Source organism: Montipora foliosa, chromosome 9 (genome assembly GCF_036669935.1).
Source record: "Montipora foliosa isolate CH-2021 chromosome 9, ASM3666993v2, whole genome shotgun sequence".
Lineage (NCBI taxonomy): Eukaryota > Metazoa > Cnidaria > Anthozoa > Scleractinia > Acroporidae > Montipora > Montipora foliosa.
The window spans coordinates 12,424,878-12,444,639 of record NC_090877.1 but is presented as its reverse complement, the minus strand read 5'-3'; the positions used below and the strand labels follow the sequence as shown (position 1 = coordinate 12,444,639).

General features: G+C 40.2%; 2 protein-coding genes across 2 annotated transcripts in view; both read left to right on the top strand.

Annotated features, from left to right (window-relative positions):
- Positions 1–19,762, top strand: part of LOC137972141 (AP-5 complex subunit zeta-1-like) — a 31,211-nt gene that overhangs the window by 8,960 nt on the left and 2,489 nt on the right. The window contains exons 11-25 of the mRNA XM_068818978.1: positions 2,861–2,936; positions 4,735–4,837; positions 5,475–5,558; positions 6,053–6,119; positions 7,230–7,356; positions 9,680–9,766; positions 12,328–12,450; positions 12,650–12,785; positions 14,456–14,533; positions 14,952–15,002; positions 15,205–15,255; positions 16,101–16,172; positions 17,568–17,647; positions 18,039–18,086; positions 19,409–19,762. The exon at positions 19,409–19,762 is cut by the window's right edge and continues 2,489 nt beyond it. Of these exons, the coding sequence (XP_068675079.1) occupies positions 2,861–2,936; positions 4,735–4,837; positions 5,475–5,558; positions 6,053–6,119; positions 7,230–7,356; positions 9,680–9,766; positions 12,328–12,450; positions 12,650–12,785; positions 14,456–14,533; positions 14,952–15,002; positions 15,205–15,255; positions 16,101–16,172; positions 17,568–17,647; positions 18,039–18,086; positions 19,409–19,478 (1,253 nt within the window). The 3' untranslated portion in view covers positions 19,479–19,762. The remainder of the gene's footprint in view (positions 1–2,860; positions 2,937–4,734; positions 4,838–5,474; positions 5,559–6,052; positions 6,120–7,229; positions 7,357–9,679; positions 9,767–12,327; positions 12,451–12,649; positions 12,786–14,455; positions 14,534–14,951; positions 15,003–15,204; positions 15,256–16,100; positions 16,173–17,567; positions 17,648–18,038; positions 18,087–19,408) is intronic.
- On the top strand, positions 906–4,331 carry LOC137972143 (uncharacterized). Its single transcript, XM_068818980.1, has 2 exons — positions 906–2,108; positions 4,316–4,331. The coding sequence occupies exon 1, from the start codon at positions 914–916 to the stop codon at positions 2,054–2,056; it is 1,143 nt and encodes a 380-aa protein (XP_068675081.1). The 5' UTR covers positions 906–913; the 3' UTR covers positions 2,057–2,108; positions 4,316–4,331.

Sequence of the window (19,762 nt, the reverse complement as noted above, 5' to 3'; positions counted from 1 at the left end):
CGCGATCGTAAACCCGCAGGGATAGGATCCTTCGCCCCAAACCAACTCCTAATTTTAAACGGGGTGAACACCAACTTAATTTCCAGGTCGCTGCAAAATTTGTTGACTAATTTCTTAATTCTGCATTTTGTTATGATGGAAAAGGGACCGATGTACGGTAATTTAAAATACAGACAATTGTCCTTCCGAGCAACACTCTGAGAGGAATCGGAAGTAAAGTAATTGTTGAGAAATTTTCTAACAACATTCTCGATAACGCTAGAAGGAAACAAATTCTTCCTTAATGTTTTGGTAAGGTTGCTTATGTCCAAGTGAAAACCAGTCCAAGTATTATTAATTTTAAATACTCGGTCAACCAGAGTGCGTACTAGTCCTAATTTGTAACTGAAAGGTACAAAGCTGTAATAATTGGTGAGAAGACCGGTGTAGGTCTTCTTGTGGAAAACCGAGGTACCCCATCAATTTGATCGTAAAAATTACCCAAAAATGAAAAATGGGTAAGGATGATCCAACTCTCCTAAGGGAGGGCCAATTACAACGGTTTCTTCGCAACCTGAAGAAGAATGATGAAATTGAGAACACCATTTATGACAAGATCTATCCATCAGGATCTCAACCAGCCAGAATTTATGGGCTTCCTAAGATGCATAAGGTTCAAGATCACTGTTCGACACCTCCTTTCCGGCCCATTGTTTCTTCGATTGGAACCTATAATTACAACCTAGCTAAGTATTTATGTACATTGTTAAACCCTCACATCCCTAATGACTACTGTGCTCATGACACTTTTACTTTTGTTAGTGAAGTCACTAGACTCCATACCCTAAATAAGTTCATGGTTTCTTTCGATGTCGAAAGTCTTTTCACCAACATTCCCCTCATCGAATCTCTCGACTTAGCGGTAGACTACATTATGAAGGGCAATCCAGATATTAAATTAGGACGGGAAAATCTTACTAAGTTATTTTTCTTTGCCACTGCTCAAACCCATTTTTCATTTTTGGGTAATTTTTACGATCAAATTGATGGGGTAGCCATGGGCTCCCCGCTTGCTCCTGTATTAGCTAATCTCTTTATGGGTCACCATGAGAAACGCTGGTTAGAGAATTACAATTCAGGTATCGAGTTTTACCGCAGATATGTTGACGACACCTTTGCTTTGTTTAATACCGAGCAGGATGCTTTATCTTTCTTCAGTTATATCAACAGCCAGCATCCTAACATCAAGTTTACTATGGAGAAGGAAGAAAACCACAAGCTTCCCTTCTTAGATGTGCTTTTAGATAACCATAGTAATCAGGGCATTATTACCTCGGTTTTCCACAAGAAGACCTACACCGGTCTTCTCACCATTTATTACAGCTTTGTACCTTTCAGTTACAAATTAGGACTAGTACGCACTCTGGTTGACCGAGTATTTAAAATTAATAATACTTGGACTGGTTTTCACTTGGACATAAGCAACCTTACCAAAACATTAAGGAAGAATTTGTTTCCTTCTAGCGTTATCGAGAATGTTGTTAGAAAATTTCTCAACAATTACTTTACTTCCGATTCCTCTCAGAGTGTTGCTCGGAAGGACAATTGTCTGTATTTTAAATTACCGTACATCGGTCCCTTTTCCATCATAACAAAACGCAGAATTAAGAAATTAGTCAACAAATTTTGCAGCGACCTGGAAATTAAGTTGGTGTTCACCCCGTTTAAAATTAGGAGTTGGTTTGGGGCGAAGGATCCTATCCCTGCGGGTTTACGATCGCGAATCATTTACAAGTTTTCATGTGCAGGCTGTAATGCCTGTTATATTGGTGAAACCAATAGACATTTCGCCACTCGCATCCGTGAACATCTCGCCTCCGACAAACATTCCCACATATTTAAGCACTTGAGAGGTTCTGAAAATTGTCGCTCCCGGTGTTCAGAAGACTGTTTTAAAATCCTCGACTCTGCTTCCACACGTTTCCAATTGAAAATCAAAGAAGCCATGCATATCCTTTGGGAGCAGCCATCTCTAAATTCCCAAGTCAAACATCTTAATTTATCCCTTTCATACTAATTAGTTTCTTTTCTTAGCCTAAACAGTTTGGTTTTTTCTGTTTTGTTTCGTGGTTGGGTGTTTTTATTTTATTCTGCTCTCGCCTTCATCCTTAATTATTCATGTTATATCTCACTTTGTTACACTATTTATTGCTCAAATTTAGTTTACTTCTCATTTGTCAACTGACGATGGATGATGTTTCATCCGAAACATGTATTGATTAAATATGAATTTCAAAAACATCGTATGGATCATCAAAGCGATATCTTACTTCGTGCTGCTAAGAAGTATTGGTATTATTATTATTATTATTATTATTATTATTATTGTTGTTATTATCATCTTCACAGAAGAACAAATACATGTAATTTTGTTTGCAGGATGCCAAGTATTGTCCTGTGAATTACACTGTTAATAATTAACAATATATTCACATGACAATAATAACATTATTATGGTCAATTGGAATTCTACAGAGTTCAAATTGCGATTTAAGTGTCTATCGCGGCAACAGACCATTTCATTTCAATATCATTCTCAACACGTTTACCAAACGTGGGAGCCAACCTCACAGCCAAAACAAGAACATTATGAAGAGGGCAGACCAATCAAAACACCTCTAAGGTCAAGTGAGAGATCACACTGGCCTTAGCACTAAAGAACTAAAGAAAATCATCACAGTTAGATAATAGAAGAAACTAATGAAATAAATGGAGTTCAAGGGCACTTGAAATAAGTCTATATAAATATAAGATCTAGTCCAACTATGAGAATGCAATAAAGTTTCTTGTCCTTTGCTAAATATTATAACATATTTTTCAGGTGAAACTGTTGTATTTGATCCTGAACCTGCCTGTAAGACCCTGTTTGGTCCTGTGCTGAGTTCATATTATTCAAAGTATGTATTTTCTTTGTATACACAGACTACGCACTTGGTGTATCAGCCCCTCAAGGTCAAAAGAATCGCGGGTTTCATTGTAGCTACTGTTAGAGAAGAGCTTTGTTCCTTGTTCACAGGTTAACGTGAATAACTTTGGGCCCTTTATCTGATGAAGTTTATCACTTTGTGTGAAATGTATCTATCTTAATATGGTACAGAGAACGCTTGCATAATAATAGAGTTTTATTCCCGGGGGATTGGGTCGAGACACTCACTTTCAAAACTGACCGATTGGACCTCTGAGGATTGGATCTAGGGAAGTTGACCTCATTTACTCGCCAGCTTAACCCTTTCACTGCTGTGGGGTTTCCCACTGACGAATAAAATCGTCTGGCGTTAGACAGAGTAAAATCTATAAGTCTCATATTGGCCCTTACAGGAGTGAAAGGGTTAAGACATAATTTTTGCGTGAACCTACTGTAGCTGTTGTTAACCCTTTCACTCCTGTGGGGTTCCCCATTGACGAGTAAAATCGTCTGGCGTTAGACAGAGTAAAATCTATAAGTCTCATCTTGGCCCTTACAGGAGTGAAAGGGTTAACTTAATAATTAAAGTGCTACTATGACCAAAAATCAATTCTAGTTTTTTTTGTAGTTCAAAACTATGTTAACTGAACACTAAGTGACGGACGTTTAAAGCCTTCATTTCAAAAAGACACCTGTTTATTATTTATTACTTTTTTTTTTCTTGAGAGAGATGGATCGAGGATAAGGTGACATCAAAGACTCGCTAGTTAAAAAATGCAATGTGTGTGGATGCGCCTAAATTAACATACAGTATGGGAGTTTCGAACTTTCAGACTTTTAGACTCGTGTTTTGCATGTATAACAACCTGCATTTACACGCTGTAATTTTAAGCTAGTGAGTCTTTGACGTCATCTTATCCTTGATCCAACCCTCTGAGGTCCAATCAGTCAGTCTTGAACGAATGGCAGACCGTGAAATCCTAAATTTGCACTCAAAGAAAGCAGCCTTTGGATAAAATTCGAAGCTCAAGATTCTGCCAGTCAGGTGTCAAGCAAACACACTTTCAAAATTTGCTGCTTATTATATATGCAAAACACTCCTTTAAAAATCTGAAAGACCGAAACTCCCCTGCTACATTTTAATTCAGCAGAGTATTCTTAATTGAGTCTTTGACCCTTTTTTCTGCGATCCATTGAATAGGAAAATTCCAGTTAAAATTAAAAGTTGTCTTTTTTAAATAAAGGCTTAAAACTTAAGTGATTTGGTGTTTAGTTAACACCCAAAGCAAAAGAAGAGTTGAATTTTTTGTCATAGTAGCACTTAAACGGTTTCATTTTTTGCTGCTGTCAATCACAACTTAGGGGAACGAGGTTGTGTTTGCTTGATTGCGATTCACTTTGACGGTTTCCGTTTTTATGGACTGCTGTGGTGGCAAATGTAAGTGATGACGGTAAAAGTGAAACAGTGGATCGAAATTTTTTTTTTTTTTTTATGAATCTGGATGTTACTGCAAGGTGCAGTAATCGTTTAGCTTAATTCAATGAAATGTTTATTAGAGTCGTTTCTTGTCGACTGAAGCTTTCTTGACTTGGAACTCGGTGACCAAAAGATTTGCTGAAAAATGATCTCAATAACCATAACACATCATCGCCACTATGTTGATGGCATGAACAATTCAAGATGATGAGCAATCTGTTGTTTTTGGCACAAAGATGGGAAAAAGGGATGCAGGTTAGGGATTGTGCCATGCTCTTTTCTAACGCAATTTTTTGTGCCTTAATTTTGTCAGTGCCTCCCTTGCCTTTGAGATCGTTTGCTTCTGTTTGGAAAACCTGGAGAAACTCTGTTTTTCGACCAGTATCCTAACGAAGTTCTTTCCAAATTTATTAAAGGTAAGAGGAATATGGTTGGAACTTTAAGGTATTCTGAAACATCCATGGTTTTTTTCTTGAGAATCGATTTGGCCGGGTTGGCTTATTTTGTTGAGCATCGGACTACCGTGTGGGTGGTCGTGAGTTAGATTCGCCGATTGCCAGTTCATCCGAACCTAGAATCGACAAAACTGAGTCGATTCACCCGATAATTTGAGGATAAAGTCCTGCCTTTGTAATTACTTCCGCAAATGGTTTTACTTTCATGTCTTCTCTGATAAAGGACTGTAAACCGTACGGTCGAAAAAAGAAGGGCACGGAGTCCCCGTTGGTTTTATGGCCTGAATTCTCCAGCAAAATGAGACCTGAGTAGCAATGATGTCTCAAAAAGGCTGACGGTGTATGAGGCGAAGAAAGCAAAAGGGACTTCGCTGCCGAGTGCTGGAGCATGTAGATGTACATTTGTAGGTGGATGATTTTTCTAAGTTCGAATTCCTTATGTTAAGAATGGATAGTAGACATTAAACTAAAGTAATTGTACACTAGAGATACAACCTGAAACTATTAAAGGAAAATTTAAAGACAAAACCTTGAACGGTTGATCTGTTTTGTTTGATACTCAAACTGCGTACACTTGGTTTTGTGTTCATTTGTTCAGATATTGGCCTGGTATCCACGTACTTATCTCAAAGAATTCATGGACCTTTTGCCTGCCATGTTGAACCAGGATACCGTTGTCGAGGTAAGCGTTTACTACCTTGCGAATCGGGAGGTTTGTTCGTTTGGAGTGACGGATGCGCGGAAAGCCAGAAGAAAAGGCCGGGGGAGGGGGGGGGGGGGAGGCATTCCCTTTCTCACCTTCCTCTTCCCTCTGGCGAGTAAGGGTAGGGGTGGCCTTCGATTGTTAGCTTCGCTTACAACCAGGGTCACCACAGCAGCTAGTGCCTGCTTTTGTGGTCCCGGAGATCAAACCACAACACGCGGAACTCCGTGACTTACTCTTCGTGATCAGTAGTTGGGTCCTCTAAAGGCCTACGGGGTAAACAATAACGGTTGTGTTAAGACGGGGACTAGGGCTTGAAAGTCTAACGATTTGCAGATGCGAGTGCAAAAGAAGCACTCCTATGTTATTTTAAGACCTCACTGTTGGTCCGGCAAGGGGTCAAACCTTTGTCCTTCTCTTCGGTAGTCTGATGACAAGGTGTATTTTTCTGGCTTTTTTTCTTTCGTGGTTAGATGCTTCACACTCTCCTGGATTTGCCATGCTTGGCAGCAGCATTGTGCACCTCATCGTCTATCAAAGGTAACACTACCGTACGTAATGCATTTAGTATTTCCATGTAGTATCTTCTGCATGCACCACACACTTTGTTGTTGTCATTTTTGAAGAGCCTACGTAACCCGCAAGCCTTAGAGCGAGTTTAAATCAAGTGGCGTAAAACCAAAACCAAAGTAATTACTTTGGCCAATCAAAAAGGACGGAGACAATCCAGTAAACCAATCAAAACACGAAGAAATTACATGTAGCCTACACAAAGCGCGGGAAACTGTTCACGCGCGAGCCACGATTGGTTTTTGTTTCACTTCTGATTGGTTGAAAAAGTGGCGAAAGAACTTTGAACCAGTCACTGAGCGAAGTGATGCAAAACCAAAGCAATTCGCTAATTACTTTCGACACTCAGTTGAAAATCGCCCAAGTATCAGCTGCATGTACCATACACTTTGCTGTTGTCATTTTGAAGAGCCTGACCCGCAAGCCTTAACTGATTCTTGCTGGGATTCGTATTTGACCAGTTAGTCCATCTTAGTAGTTACTCAAATCCATTTCGCGAAAATATTGTGAAATGCGCGCAGTGGACACTCAGTCCGAAAATACCTCGTTTCTGTCTTTGGTCCGCCAAATTCAAACAATCTTCTTAATACGCACGACCTATAGCTTGCCTTGTAAATGGGAGTCACCAAGTTTCCACTGTGTTTCATGACTAGCAGGGCTGGAAACTAAAAAATCAGAGCAGTGGCCATCTAAGTGAGTAACCTTCAAATGTACACTCTCCCAAGTCAATTTTCAATTTTTTTTTTGTTGTTCAGTTTATGTTTTATTGTAATTTTTTTCCTTTGTTTTTGCATGTTGAGATTGTACTGAATAAAGCTCATACTCACTTTGTCCGTGGGCTTAGCATAGCGACCGGGGGTCGGTTGCTCAAAGCCTGGTTAGCGCTAACCGTTGGTTAAGAGCTATCAAAACCTGTAGGTTTCCATGGTATTTAACGCTGGTTCGGGCTAACCATGCTTTGAGCAACCCGGCCTGGCCAGGTGGTGGGTGATTATTGTACTTAAGTTGATGTAGCTTAAACAACTAACATTTTGTCGTGCGAACTGGTGTATTGATTTCATTTGTTCCCTGCTAAAACAGCTAACAGTGGCGACAAGATGACATTTGGCCAGCAGTCGTCTGTGGAGTCATTTCTGGCACCTGAATATAGACCTCTTTATAGCTTCATTCTGAGGCCGGAAGCTGGACACGGAGACACCATTGACAAGTAAAGCTCTTTATATCTGTTTTTAATTTTTTGTTTATTTATTTAGCGTACTAATCTTTTGCGTGACTAATGTCCTAACCAGAGGTTAATTTGTTGTTAAAACAATAGGATGAATTTTTGTTTCGCAAAAATCTAGGAAACGTGTTTCCTTTTGGCTGATTCCTAGTTTGTTAGGTACAGATATATTCTGATTTGTAATGGCCACCACTTGAGAAAAGAAGGAAAGTGGCACGACTCACAATGATTTTTTAAGTAGTTTCTGGCCTGTCAGCCATACAAATTCCACCCTATTTATTAAATAAAAGGCCACAGGATACATGTACTAGACAATTCCATCCTAAGAAATTCGTTCACGTCAGTGCTAAAAGAAACAAATACCAACACAGTTTTATTACACGTACAATCAAAGAATGGAACACTTTACCAAACAGAGTCATTGAAGAGCAGTCAGTGGAAGCTTTCAAAACGGCTGTCAGGTGCCATGTTTTAAAAAAAAAACGCCGACCCCGCAACTTTATTTATTTATTTCTTTATTTCTTTATTTTTATTTTTATTATTTAGCAGTTGCACCTTGTCTCATATTTTAACACTAACACATGCACATTTGCGGTGATGGGCTATGCGGCTAATTCCTTTTGCAGATCACACAATTAGAATTAGATATGGAGCAATTTCTGAAAAGAGAGAGATAAAAGTTACAATTAGACAATTTTCTTGCTTTTCTGACAAGCAGTAGCTTGCTTTTTGTTGTTTACCTTTGTGCCGTTTCAAGTGGCTCATGATACAATATGGAATTCGAGAATCCTCGCCACCGCTTTCATAACAAGTATTACAAATAGGGGACAGAAATAAAAAATCAATTTTAAGAGATCATCGAGATAGCCGGGATTGGAAAACCAAATACCTTAGGTGTGGGCGAACTGACTTTTCGGTGTTAGCAAACGGACCAAAAACGTGGGCGAACTGACTTTTGGCGAAACGACCGTATGTTATGTTCCACTAGTTCTCGGGAAAGCATAATTAGTGAGGGGGGCTAATATCTTAATCATTAACCCGGGCTAACAGATGGAAAGCAAATGTCAATGAGCACCACGTTGCTGGTGTTTTTTTGTCCCTTGCTCTTCTCCGCAACTTCAACATCACTCGTGTCTTGGAAGGAAAGGAAGGGAACTGTATTTAAGTGTCAAGTCTTCTCGCGCTGAAGCACTGATTGGGGACACTGTAAACTGAAATCAACAAATCGACGCAAGTCAAATGAAATGTTGGTTGTTTGAGGAAAGGGGAAAAGAAAAACCTCTCGGTGCAGAGAAGAGAACCAACAAACTCAACCTACATATGACGCCGAATCTGGGAATTATGTGTCCAGAAATAACGCTAACCTTTACCCTAACCTTATTGTTAGAAATAGGTAGCAAATGCTTAAACTTAATGGGACACTTCGTATTGGGTCAGCTGTGTATCTAGTTGTGTCTGGTTACTTGGCCTTTAAGAGAAAGTGAACCAGACCACATGCCTTATCCATGGTTCGGCGATCGCTTATCCGAGGACGGAATAGTGAAGCAATCAGCGGAATTTTTCTAGAAGATGAACAGGTGACGGACCGTTCGGAAATACAGACAATTAAGGGCACAAAGTGTCCTCCAAATACCTCTTCTGAAGCAAGGATAAACATGCAGCTGCATTAACCCTGTCCTAAAAATAACGGTAACCTTTACCCTAACCTTATTGTTAGGAATAGGTAGCAAACGCTTAATGACTTAATGGGACACTTCGTATTGGAAGACCTTAGACAGCAATGACCAGAACCAGGTTGCTGACCAGCGGTTTTCGTTAAAACAGTAGTTTGCTGGGGTGCTCAGTCTCGCGGGCTCAGAAAACCTGGTTGTAGTCATTGTTATTTAAGGTCTTTCCTTCGTATTGGGTGTGTACTTAGTTGTGTGCTTAGTTAACTGGCCTTTAAATGAAAGTGAGGCTGGACTTGACCTTGTTTTGATAGAAACCTCACTGCTTTTCTTACGTAAATTCCAACTCATTTAATAGCACGAGAACAACACCGTTAACATAAGACAAGGAGGAAGGTCTGTATCATAACAAAGTAAACTTCAGCCTCACTTTCATTTAAAGGCCAGGTAACTATGCACATAACTGCAAAAAAGTCTATTGCGCGCATTTCTGGACATAAGTGGGTTGTTTGGCCAAAGCCTCCTTCAGCCCTTGGGTATCTAAACCTTTTTTGTTACTAAAGTTGACTGATATCAGAAACAGGGTTTAGCGAGGATGTTCCTCCGAGACAAACTGATGCCAGTGTCATGTTGTTTTTCAGACTTGTAACTCTTCATTCGCTGTTAGAGGACAAACTTCAGCAGCCTCGCGTTGTGGTATCGGCTCAAATTGTACCAGTCCTGCTAAAGTAAGGGACTGTTCTAAGAAAAAATGACAAGACAGTCTTTTTAATGGTTATAATTATCTGAAGTGCGGGTGATCCTCGTACTTGGTACTTGGCAATTTAAGCAATGAACCTCTTTAGTTTGTACGTTTTGTTTTCCCGTTTCAGACCACGTGCAGGAACCCATGACCCGGAGCGTACAACTCTACTGTATTCGTGTAACGGCGTTTTCACAGACCGATTTATTTTTAGATTGAATTTCCCGCGAATGAGACTCCCACGGGAACACGATGACCAATTACAAAAAATTAAGCTGACGTCACAGGGTCACCGAACCGGAACTGCCTTTGTTTTTTGACCTAATTCGCGGGAAGGGCTAGTCTAAAAATAAACCTACTTGTGAAAACGCTGTTTCACAGACGCTGTATGGAAGTTGCACGCTCCAGATGGGCTCCTGCCACGTGTCGTTACCCTAGGGAAAAGTTTCTTTCAAATGTCGTCTTATGCACGTGGATATGTATGCGTAACTTATGAAAAAACAAAACGAAAATTCCTTTGGGACAAAACAAAACAAAGCTAAATTCGTCCATTGTCTTGACTCAGCGGTGAGTAGGTCAATTTGTTGGGCTCATGTGTTCCCGTGAAAGGACTCAACTGTGTGGCCTCATAACTCAGTTAGTAGAGCATTGCATAGTCTCCCTCGCAGCCGTTTTTTGGATGTCACGCAACGTTCGCCTTTTGGGGGAACGTTGCGTGACACTGGCATCGCAGGGATCATGGGTCCGAATTCTGTTGAAGCCTCCCAAACTTTTCAGGTGTCCGTATATCGTTTTCACTGTCACGCAACAAAAAAATAACATAGAAACCGTTTAATGAAATAAGCCAAAAACTTGAAATGTTGTAGGAGGCAAATTCATAAATCACCTCAATAATTCTCAGGTCTGTGCGGTACATCGTTTCTGAGTTATTTGTCGTTTGGCGTTTCACCCAACTTTATAGAGTTTTGTACGGAGCCGCCATGTTGGTGGAATTCGCTTAGCGTTAAAAGCGCTTACTTTTCGCTCATGAGATAAAGTACATGTGTGTGAACACATCTCCTTGAGTACTTGAAACGCTCAGACTGTTGAGATTCATAGGCATAGACATTTTCTTCAACCAAATAAGTTTGTATCGAGGTGTCTCGCAAGCGGACTATTCGGAAATTTAAAGTGGTACTATGATCAAAAAATCATTTCCTTTTTTTCTTCAGATTTTGAAGGCGTGTTTGCTTAACACCTAACTGGCAAAATTTTGAGCTTTGAGTTTTATCCAAAGGCTGTATATTTTGAGTGTAAGTTTTGAATTTCACGGTCCGCCATTACTCACGTTCAAAACTGGCCGATTGGACCTCAGAGGGTTGGATCTAGAGAAAATGACGTCATTTACTCACTATCTTAAAATTTCAGCGTGTAAACGCAATTTATTGCATATGCAAAACACGGGTTTAAAAGTCTGAAAGCTCGAAACTCCCGTGCTGCATATTAATTCTGCGCGTACACACGCATTGCATTCGTAAACTAGTGAGTCTTTGACGTCATTCTCTCCTCGACCCAGCTCTCTCAAGATTTTAAAGTTAGTAATGGCGGACCAATAAATTAGAAAATTCCAGTTAAAATAAACAGGTGTCTTTTTAAAATCAGAACTTAAAACTTGGGTCAGTTAGCGTTTAGTTAACATAGTTTTGAAATCCAAAGAAAAAAAAGAATTGTTTTTTTGGTCGTAGTACCACTTTAAAATGCTGTATTTTCGAAACGAAAGACGTCATGGAACTGGAAACGTGGAGAAAGATTTATTTCTAGGTCATCCTCAACTTTCTGTAGACAAAAATTCCAAACGCCTCGCGATTTTGGTTTAAGAATTTGATGACGTCACTGTGAAAACCATCTATAAAGTGCGAGTATCGCTTTTCTCAATTTCGGAAATATAATAGATTGTCAGTAACCTAAGAAGTGCAAGACTGCCTTTGCTTTTCAGAATTTCCAAGAGCTAAACAAACTATTTCTTTCTCTAAATAATGAAATCAAGCGGGAAAGCACACCGCGGGACCAAAGACGCCTTTGATTTGCCAAAAGTTGTGGTTTAAATAGCCCAGTGGAACCGTACAGCTTACACAAATGCGACCCAATCCACCGTGCGTTCGCGCGTAACTAGGGACTTTACGATCTACGACGGCGACGTCAACGAAAACGTCACCTCAAAACATAACTTTGCACTATCGTAAGTTTCTCGCGGTTAGGCCATTTCCCTTGGCGTCGTACAATGTGGGCGAAGTATCCTAAAAATAAATTGGTACGAGCGGTTGCATAGAGAAAATAGAAAATGGAAGATTCACATTTGTGCGCTCGCGTTGTCGTCAAAACCTCAAATTTGGGGATTTCACGTCGTTGTTGTGCAGAATCGTGCAGCACGATTATTTTCCCTCTTTTAACCAATGATATTGTTGTTTCGTGGCGTTCTCGTTGACGACCGCGTCGTAGATCGTAAAGTCCCTACTGACCAATCATAGCGCGCGCGAGATGTAACCTTGTATCGTATTTCTCTTCCAGTGTGATGTTCGCTACCATTCTGGAGCAGGCCGAAGAGGAGACGGCCAGTCGTATGGTGCCAGTCATGCTAGAGAGAGCCGGACTGTTGTATCCCGTCCAACATTATCGGCGAGAGATCCACGAGTATGTATCAGTTCACTTATGGGAACCAAACCGGCAAAACTGGAACGAGTCAAGAGCTGTTTACATGTAAAAACAATTCCTAGCCGTTCCACATTTTTTATCCGAGTTGTTCCAACTTCTTAGCTCGTATGAAAGGTGGTTTACACTCCTCTGTATGGATGGGGTATCAGTGCTCAAAGGGTCTTTTGTATCTTTTTAGATTGTTATCTCAGCGCTTGGTACAGCTGTGCCAAAAATACCCAAACCTGATAATCAGACATCAAGAGGATATCATGGACTTTGTAAGCGGGCTTAAAAACCTTGGGCCAACCAAAGAAAACTTTTTCGTTCATTTGGTGAGTTGATTTTGTTTCTTAGCCAAGAGGTTTTCATCGTCGCCCAGACGTATGGAGCGGTTTTCAAATGAGTGTCGTCAAACAAATACCAAAGTAATGACTTCGGCCAATCACAGCAGGTGCAAACAGCGTAATGAACCAATCCAAATTGGTAGTAATTACATGTGACTTGTTCAAAGCGCGGGAAAAATCGCGCGTGCAAGTCGCGATTGGTTTTGGTTTTCCTTTCATTGGTTGATAATCCAGACTGGCGCGAGAGTTTTTAAACCAATAGCCCTTCTCACGGTTAGTTTTTTTCTCATTTGCGTTACAATGTAATCTAACGTGGGTGCGAGGCAATTTCGGGTTAAAACTACAAAATAGCGCGAATTTGCCTCATATGCATGCTAGATTACATTGTAATGCAAATGAGAAAAACTAAAGGCCGGGACACACTAGGCGATAAGTCGCGGGGACAAGTCGCCGTAACAAATCGCCTTGTGTGACACGATTAATTTCATGAAAATCACTGTCGCTGCGGCAGAATTTTGTCGCCGTGATCAGTCGCACGAATTCAGACCAGTTTGAATTCGTGCGACTTATCGCAGCGACGAAATTAGCGAAAGCAGCGTTGTCGCATCGTGTGTACACTTCCGGCAACAAGTCGCTGCGACAAAATATACATGAACCAATGAGAGAGCGTCATATGGTCAGCCATATTGAATTAGAAAACTAGTTCACATTCCCTCTCATACGAGATCACTGCGTGTGCTCCGAACAGGCGTCGTGTCGCAGCGACTTGTTTTGCAAGTAGTGCACATGGAGCAACTTGTCGCAAGAGACCTGTCGCTGCGACTTGTCGCCTAGTGTGTCCCGGCCTTAACCGTGAAAAGGGCTATTACTAAGCGTAGCAATTGCAATCGCGTAATTACCGTCGACAGTCATTTTAAAACTGCTCCAAAGAGGTGTCGAAATATATTCATAAGTGGCGCATGGGTAGACTTAGCATCGCGTCTGCGGAAAACGTCACGCTGAAATCGTTTTGCGTTTTCCCAAAAGTCAAAGAAACGTGCTTGATTCTTGCACATTTCGTGCGTTGTATCTCCGGATGTCAAGGAACTTCTCAAAGAAGAAGAGAAGTTAGAAATAGAAAATTTTCATGCTTTTAATATGAGCAGCAGCAGCCTGTTGTTTGTCGCTGCATGTTAACGCAATGCTAAAATTCACTATTGCTAGGGGTTGGCAAACAATATTGTAGCTGAACTGTATCAATAATAATAATGGTAATATTAGTATATTATTGCTGAAGCACTAGTTGGGGACACTTAACAGAAATCAAAACATGGGTTGGTTTTTGAGGAAAGAGGAAAACCGGAGTACCCGGAGAAAAACCTCTGGAAGCAGAGACGAGAACCAACAAACTCCACCCACCTATGATGTCGAGTCTGGGAGTCGAATCCAGGCCACATTGGTGGTGCTCTCACCACTGCGCCACCCCTGCTCTCCTAAAACTCGTGCAAAAACGCACTCAAGAGCTCGTGGAAAGAGGAACTCAATTTCAGCCTTCCTGATACTGTCACATGAAGCGTTTTCCCAAAAAATAATAATAACTGAGCTTTGTGACTCGGGTGATGTTTTTCTCATTCTCTTAAGTCTGCCGAAATTTGAGCACGTTTCTTTTTTGCCAACAGGTGTGGATAATAGGAGAGTTTGCTTCTTCAGTGCATGACAGTGGGTGTACTGTTCAAAATATCGTGCAATATTTTGAGGTAAATGGCATTTCTCCAGTCAAGATAAAGGAACAATTTTGTTGCCTTTCCCTCGATTATGGTGCGTTGCTTAATGGGACGTATGCTCGGTATTTTAAGAAACGTACCCAAAAAAAATCTATGCTGTATGTGTCGTCATCATCATTCGCTGGCCTGCGCCGAGATTCTTCGGTAAATATCTCGCCACTTATCGTGATCTTCACTGAATTTAGTCTCAGGTCGCATGATCCTCCGATTCCAAACCCTTTGGTGACCCTCATGGCAAAGTTTTGCTTTGTTTTTCGAGGTATTTTAGTTTTGAAGTTGACGGATTATGCCATGAAAACTCTCCTCAACTGTTTAACCGAAGAACGGCCTTTTCTGTAACTTGTTGATCCACTGCTCATCTTTTTCTTTTCTTTTTTTTTAATTTCTCAAGGTATTGGAAGCCTTAACGTACGAAGTGATTATGCAGACTGCACCAGGAAAAGTAAGATAAACAAATTTTCATTTGGTCGTAGCTTGGGAGAAGCTCTTTAGGGTTTTGGTTGCTGCGAGAAGCTCTTCTTCTCTCCCCAATTGTTTTGCAGCTTTGTGTCTCGTGTTGGACTCGTCCGGCAACTTTCTTTAATTTGAATTCATTCAGCACGTGATTGGAAAGTACAATTTACCGCCATTTTTACTTATTGCAGGTCACGTTCAGTGGAAGACTTGTCTCGGTTCTTATGACAACCTTGGCAAAGGTAGGCAACAATTATCGATCCTGCATCGCCTACTTTGTGGGCGAAACTGGGCACCAGTGCTCTTAGATATGTAATTTTCTCTTTCCGCGCACTCCCTCCAGTAGCCGATGTACACGATTGCCTTATGTGGGCATTTACTTCGCGAGGAGACACAGATGACGTAAGGCAAAATAAAGAAAAAGTGATTACGCCGAAAACCTTACTTGAGTACTTTTAACGAAGAAGAATGGTAGCTGTATTGTGTCCGATAACGGAATAGGCCATCTTTTTACTAAAGTCTTTCAAAAAGTTTCTCAATGACAAGTGCATTTTAAACCAAGACATGAGAGATTCCGATAGTTGTTGTTGTCACCAGCCAATAGGGACGTTAAGCAAGGACGACGACGACGACGACGACGATTATGACAACGTTATTTAAAAATATTATTTCCCGTTACTGTAATAATTTTGCGATTACTCCATGTCGTTCGGCTTGGAAAGTGTGAATACACAATCCAAGAATAAAATTGATGAGAACGGTGTGGATATTAAGAGACAAAATTGAAAATTCATCGTAATTTGCTCTCGTCCTCCATATGCATGACCTCAAAGTTGATCACTTCACGTCTTAGCCAAGACGAGAACGGCAAAGAAATGTATCATAATTTAAAACGCACGTGCGGGGCGTGAAAAGCTATTGTGTTTTGCCCACTAAATATGCAAATTTGTGGCGTTCTCGTAGCCGTCGTCGTCGTCGTCGTGCTTGCTTAAGGTCCCTATTTCCTTATTGAGAACGTCGCGCAACAACGAATCATTTTTTAGACAGCCTCTCTGACAAGATTTGATTTTTCACTGCTATTTTGCAGCTTGCCTCAAGGTGCCAGGACGTGATACAGAGGGCTCTTCTGTGTTTGAGTAAAATTCTTCGGCGAAAACCGGTAAGTTCGCTTTTTGGCGATAACAACTGGATTCTGATGTGCTCTAAAGCGACCTTCACTAGCTTTTGGTACTCTAAATTCTGCCCATCCGTGATTGGTGGGAAGTTCCCTCGTCCACCCCTTGACCAATCCGAAGGCAAGCCAAAAGCATGTGCGACCAGTGCGACCTGATGGCGTTTTCCTGCGCAAAACGAGGGCGACGTGGGTTGGCTTCGGGTTGTGATTGGTTCGTTTGATTGTCACGTGACTGATCTTAGTAATCACTTTCTGGTTCCGCGACGCTTAATGTCAATCGCGCCATTGTTTTGTATAAATGAATATTTGTTATTATTAAATTCTCAACCTCGGATAATGCAATTCTCGTGCTCTGATTGGTTCACTCAATCTCGGGTATCAGCTCATATACCTTAGTTTGACCTTATATGGTAAATGATTGCGCTTAGCGTTGCTAAACTAAAAACGTTTACGCCAGAAAGCGAAATTTCTTTCGGTATAAAGCAAAAGAAAAACGTTTTTGTGGAAAGTTTAGATCACTTTCGAAGCTTAGAGATACGCGAAAAGGTAAGAAATGTTTTTGTGATGTGCCTGCGTCTGTCTGACCACGAGGTATTACACAACATCGCATCTTCATCAACTTTTTTTGATTTCGCTAGGAATTTCTCGCTTTTTTCTCTCGTATTTCGTACTTCTAAAGTTTTGAAGTTTAAGGAATTTAATAAAACAATTATTCCATTCGCGCTTGTTGGATATGAGAGTGGTTATAGCCAACTCGGCGCTACGCGCCTCGTTGGCTATTTACCATCTCATATCCAACGCGCGCTCATGGAATAATTGTTAATTAGTATATATTAAACCTCCGGTTATTGCATTCCTAGCTTTCTGATTGGCTCGCCCAATCTCGGTTATCAGCGAATAACCGAGGTTTTGGAAAGCAGTGCGCCAAGTGTTAGTGTGTCAAAATATTTCGCCGCAAAATTTTAAGTTTTGTTTCGCGAAAATGGCTAAAAACAAGAGGTTTGGAGAAGTGTCTCCCTCGGAAATACAGCAACTTCTCGACAATGCCATCCCGGAAGCTACAAAGAAAGCTACAAAGTTCGGCATAAACATATTCAATGGTACAAAACTGTGAAGTTTAGAAGCTCGTAAATCTCGCTGTCGATAATTTCGCGTTTTAAGATCACGTAACAACAACACCAATGCTTATCTTAGTGTTTTAATCGTGAAGTATATACTAAAGCAATTATTCCATTCGTGCTTATTGGATATGAGGTGATTATAGCCAACTCGGAGCTACGCGTTTCGTTGGCTATTTATCACCTCATATATAATGCGCACTCGTGGAATATTTGTTAAATATCATACAAAAATAATAGTGAGACTACTATTTGTTTTTAGGAGCTTCTCTCTGACCCAGAGTGTTATCCAGATCTACTTTTGCGAGCTCAAGAATTGATCAACCTTCTAAAACTTCCCAAGTATGCAGTTTTTATTTACTTGTTATTGAGATGCAATTGTATGATCTGGTTTCGCGTGGATGCTTGTTATGGAGTCTTATTTTTGTTTTTCCTTTTTTCCTTACTCCTTTTCTCGAATATTAGAGAGATTTAGTAGTTGTTTACCGTCATAAAACGACAAACTGCAGACTGCTGTTTCTTATAAAATCGTAAAAATTCATTTGCTCTTTTTTGTATCGCTCCGCTCCTTTGAGAAAGTTACTCGATATCTGCAGCTAACAGACGAGGAATGAGCTGATATCGAGCAAGTTTCTTCGATTTTTGACAAAACGTACTGAATCTCATTACAAGGTTTCCCCTTTGCCGTAAACGTGATCGTAAATAACCCTATTATGTATTTTATCCTTTTTAGTGTGGCTCCCGTGATACTGAGTCCGGATGCGGAAGTTTACAGTGGAAGGTAAATAATCATTGAAAAAAAATACTGAATTTATCATAAGTCCTCTACTCCAACAAATCGACATTAAATCAAAGGAAATAACCTCTACAATCAAATTTGTTGAGACGTTTTTACAAAGAAAGTGTCTGTATCCGGAATAAATACAATTTGGAATCGACTACTTTTGTTTTTAAATTTCCCAGGGGCCAACATCTTGAATGACTGGGACGTGTTACGGCTGCCCTGTTTTTATTACACAAAAGCTATTTGTGTCACCGCAAGACGTCACAATTATTCAAGATCGCAGCGCCCAGTAAATTTGAAAGGGAAATTAGTCTGAAATTTCAGCCGGGGTAGGGACGAGACGGCTGAAATTTCAGACTAAAGTGAAATAAGCGATTCTAAAATTCATTTTTCCTGATGAACACTTTTTCAAAAAACTTTTAAACAAATTTGTTTGACAAAATTATTCTTTGGTAAGAGGGTAGGTTTCCTTCAAGAATATTGAAGTGTTCCGAGTAGAATCTCGCGTAATTCAGTGGTATAGCAAACGACCTAGCTAACTTTATTCAAAAAACATTATTCATAACATTTTTAAAAATGTGCATAGCACAAAGTTTCGATATCTCAAAACGAGCGTTCTTATTATTACAGGAGAAAACACAAAGCGAAATTGAAAATCAAGACATGTTTCGGATGAAACATCATCCATCGTCAGTTGTACAATGAGGAATAAAGTGAAGTTGTGCAATAAGTAGTGTAACAACGTGAGGTATATCATGAATAATTAAGGATGAAGGCGAGAACAGAAAAAAAAAGCAAACGATTTAAGCTAAGAAAAGAGACTAATTAGTATGAAAGGGATAAATTAAGATGTTTGACTTGGGAATTTAAAGATGGCTTCTCCCAAAAGGATATGCATGGCTTCTTTCATTTTCAATTGGAAACGTGTGGAAGCAGAGTCGAGGATTTTAAAACAAATTTCTGAACAGAGGGAGCGACATTTTTCAGAAAATGTGCAAATTGTAAAAGGAAATCAGCGGTCAGCTAGAAATCTCAAAACCAAGTAGTTCAAGAGTGACAATACGCGGTCCTTGGATATGACGCGGGAGACGATTTCATTCTCCGACAATTCTATAAATGAGTCGGTTTCCCATTCAAATTCTTCATTTACTGAGCTAAAAACAACATCATCCCATCAACTATTGCTGGTAGGGGACATTCTCAGCGGTAATTTGCAGCTGATACATGTATTGCTGGTACAGTTCCTTTCAAACGCCTCCGTTTCGTTGAACTTGATAGGTACCGCATTTAACATAAAGTGATTTGATTTCATATTATAGGTGGCACCGGGACAACAATTCCTCTTTGCCGCTCTTGCTACGCACTTGTGACACCATTCTTGCTTCATAGCATACGAGGATAATGGCAAGTCACAATCACCAACTGCCTGGTATTTACAAAAGATAACTGAAACGAAGCGAAGGCAATGCTTCAAATTGACTGGAGCGAAATATACAGTTACAACTGCAACTAAAATTCGTGAATTCCAATATAAAGTATGTTCATTAATATAGTCTTTACAAATGAATTGTTGTTTAGGTTAAAAATGATTGAGTCGCCTTTATGTACATTTTGCAAACGGAAAATTGACTTTTTGGGAAGTTTTTTGCTTTTGGCTTAGTAATTGTAACATT

What these genes read in the sequence shown, in the direction of transcription:
- LOC137972143 (XM_068818980.1), top strand. Translation starts at nt 914, where the DNA reads ATGAAGGGCAATCCAGATATTAAATTAGGACGGGAAAATCTTACTAAG.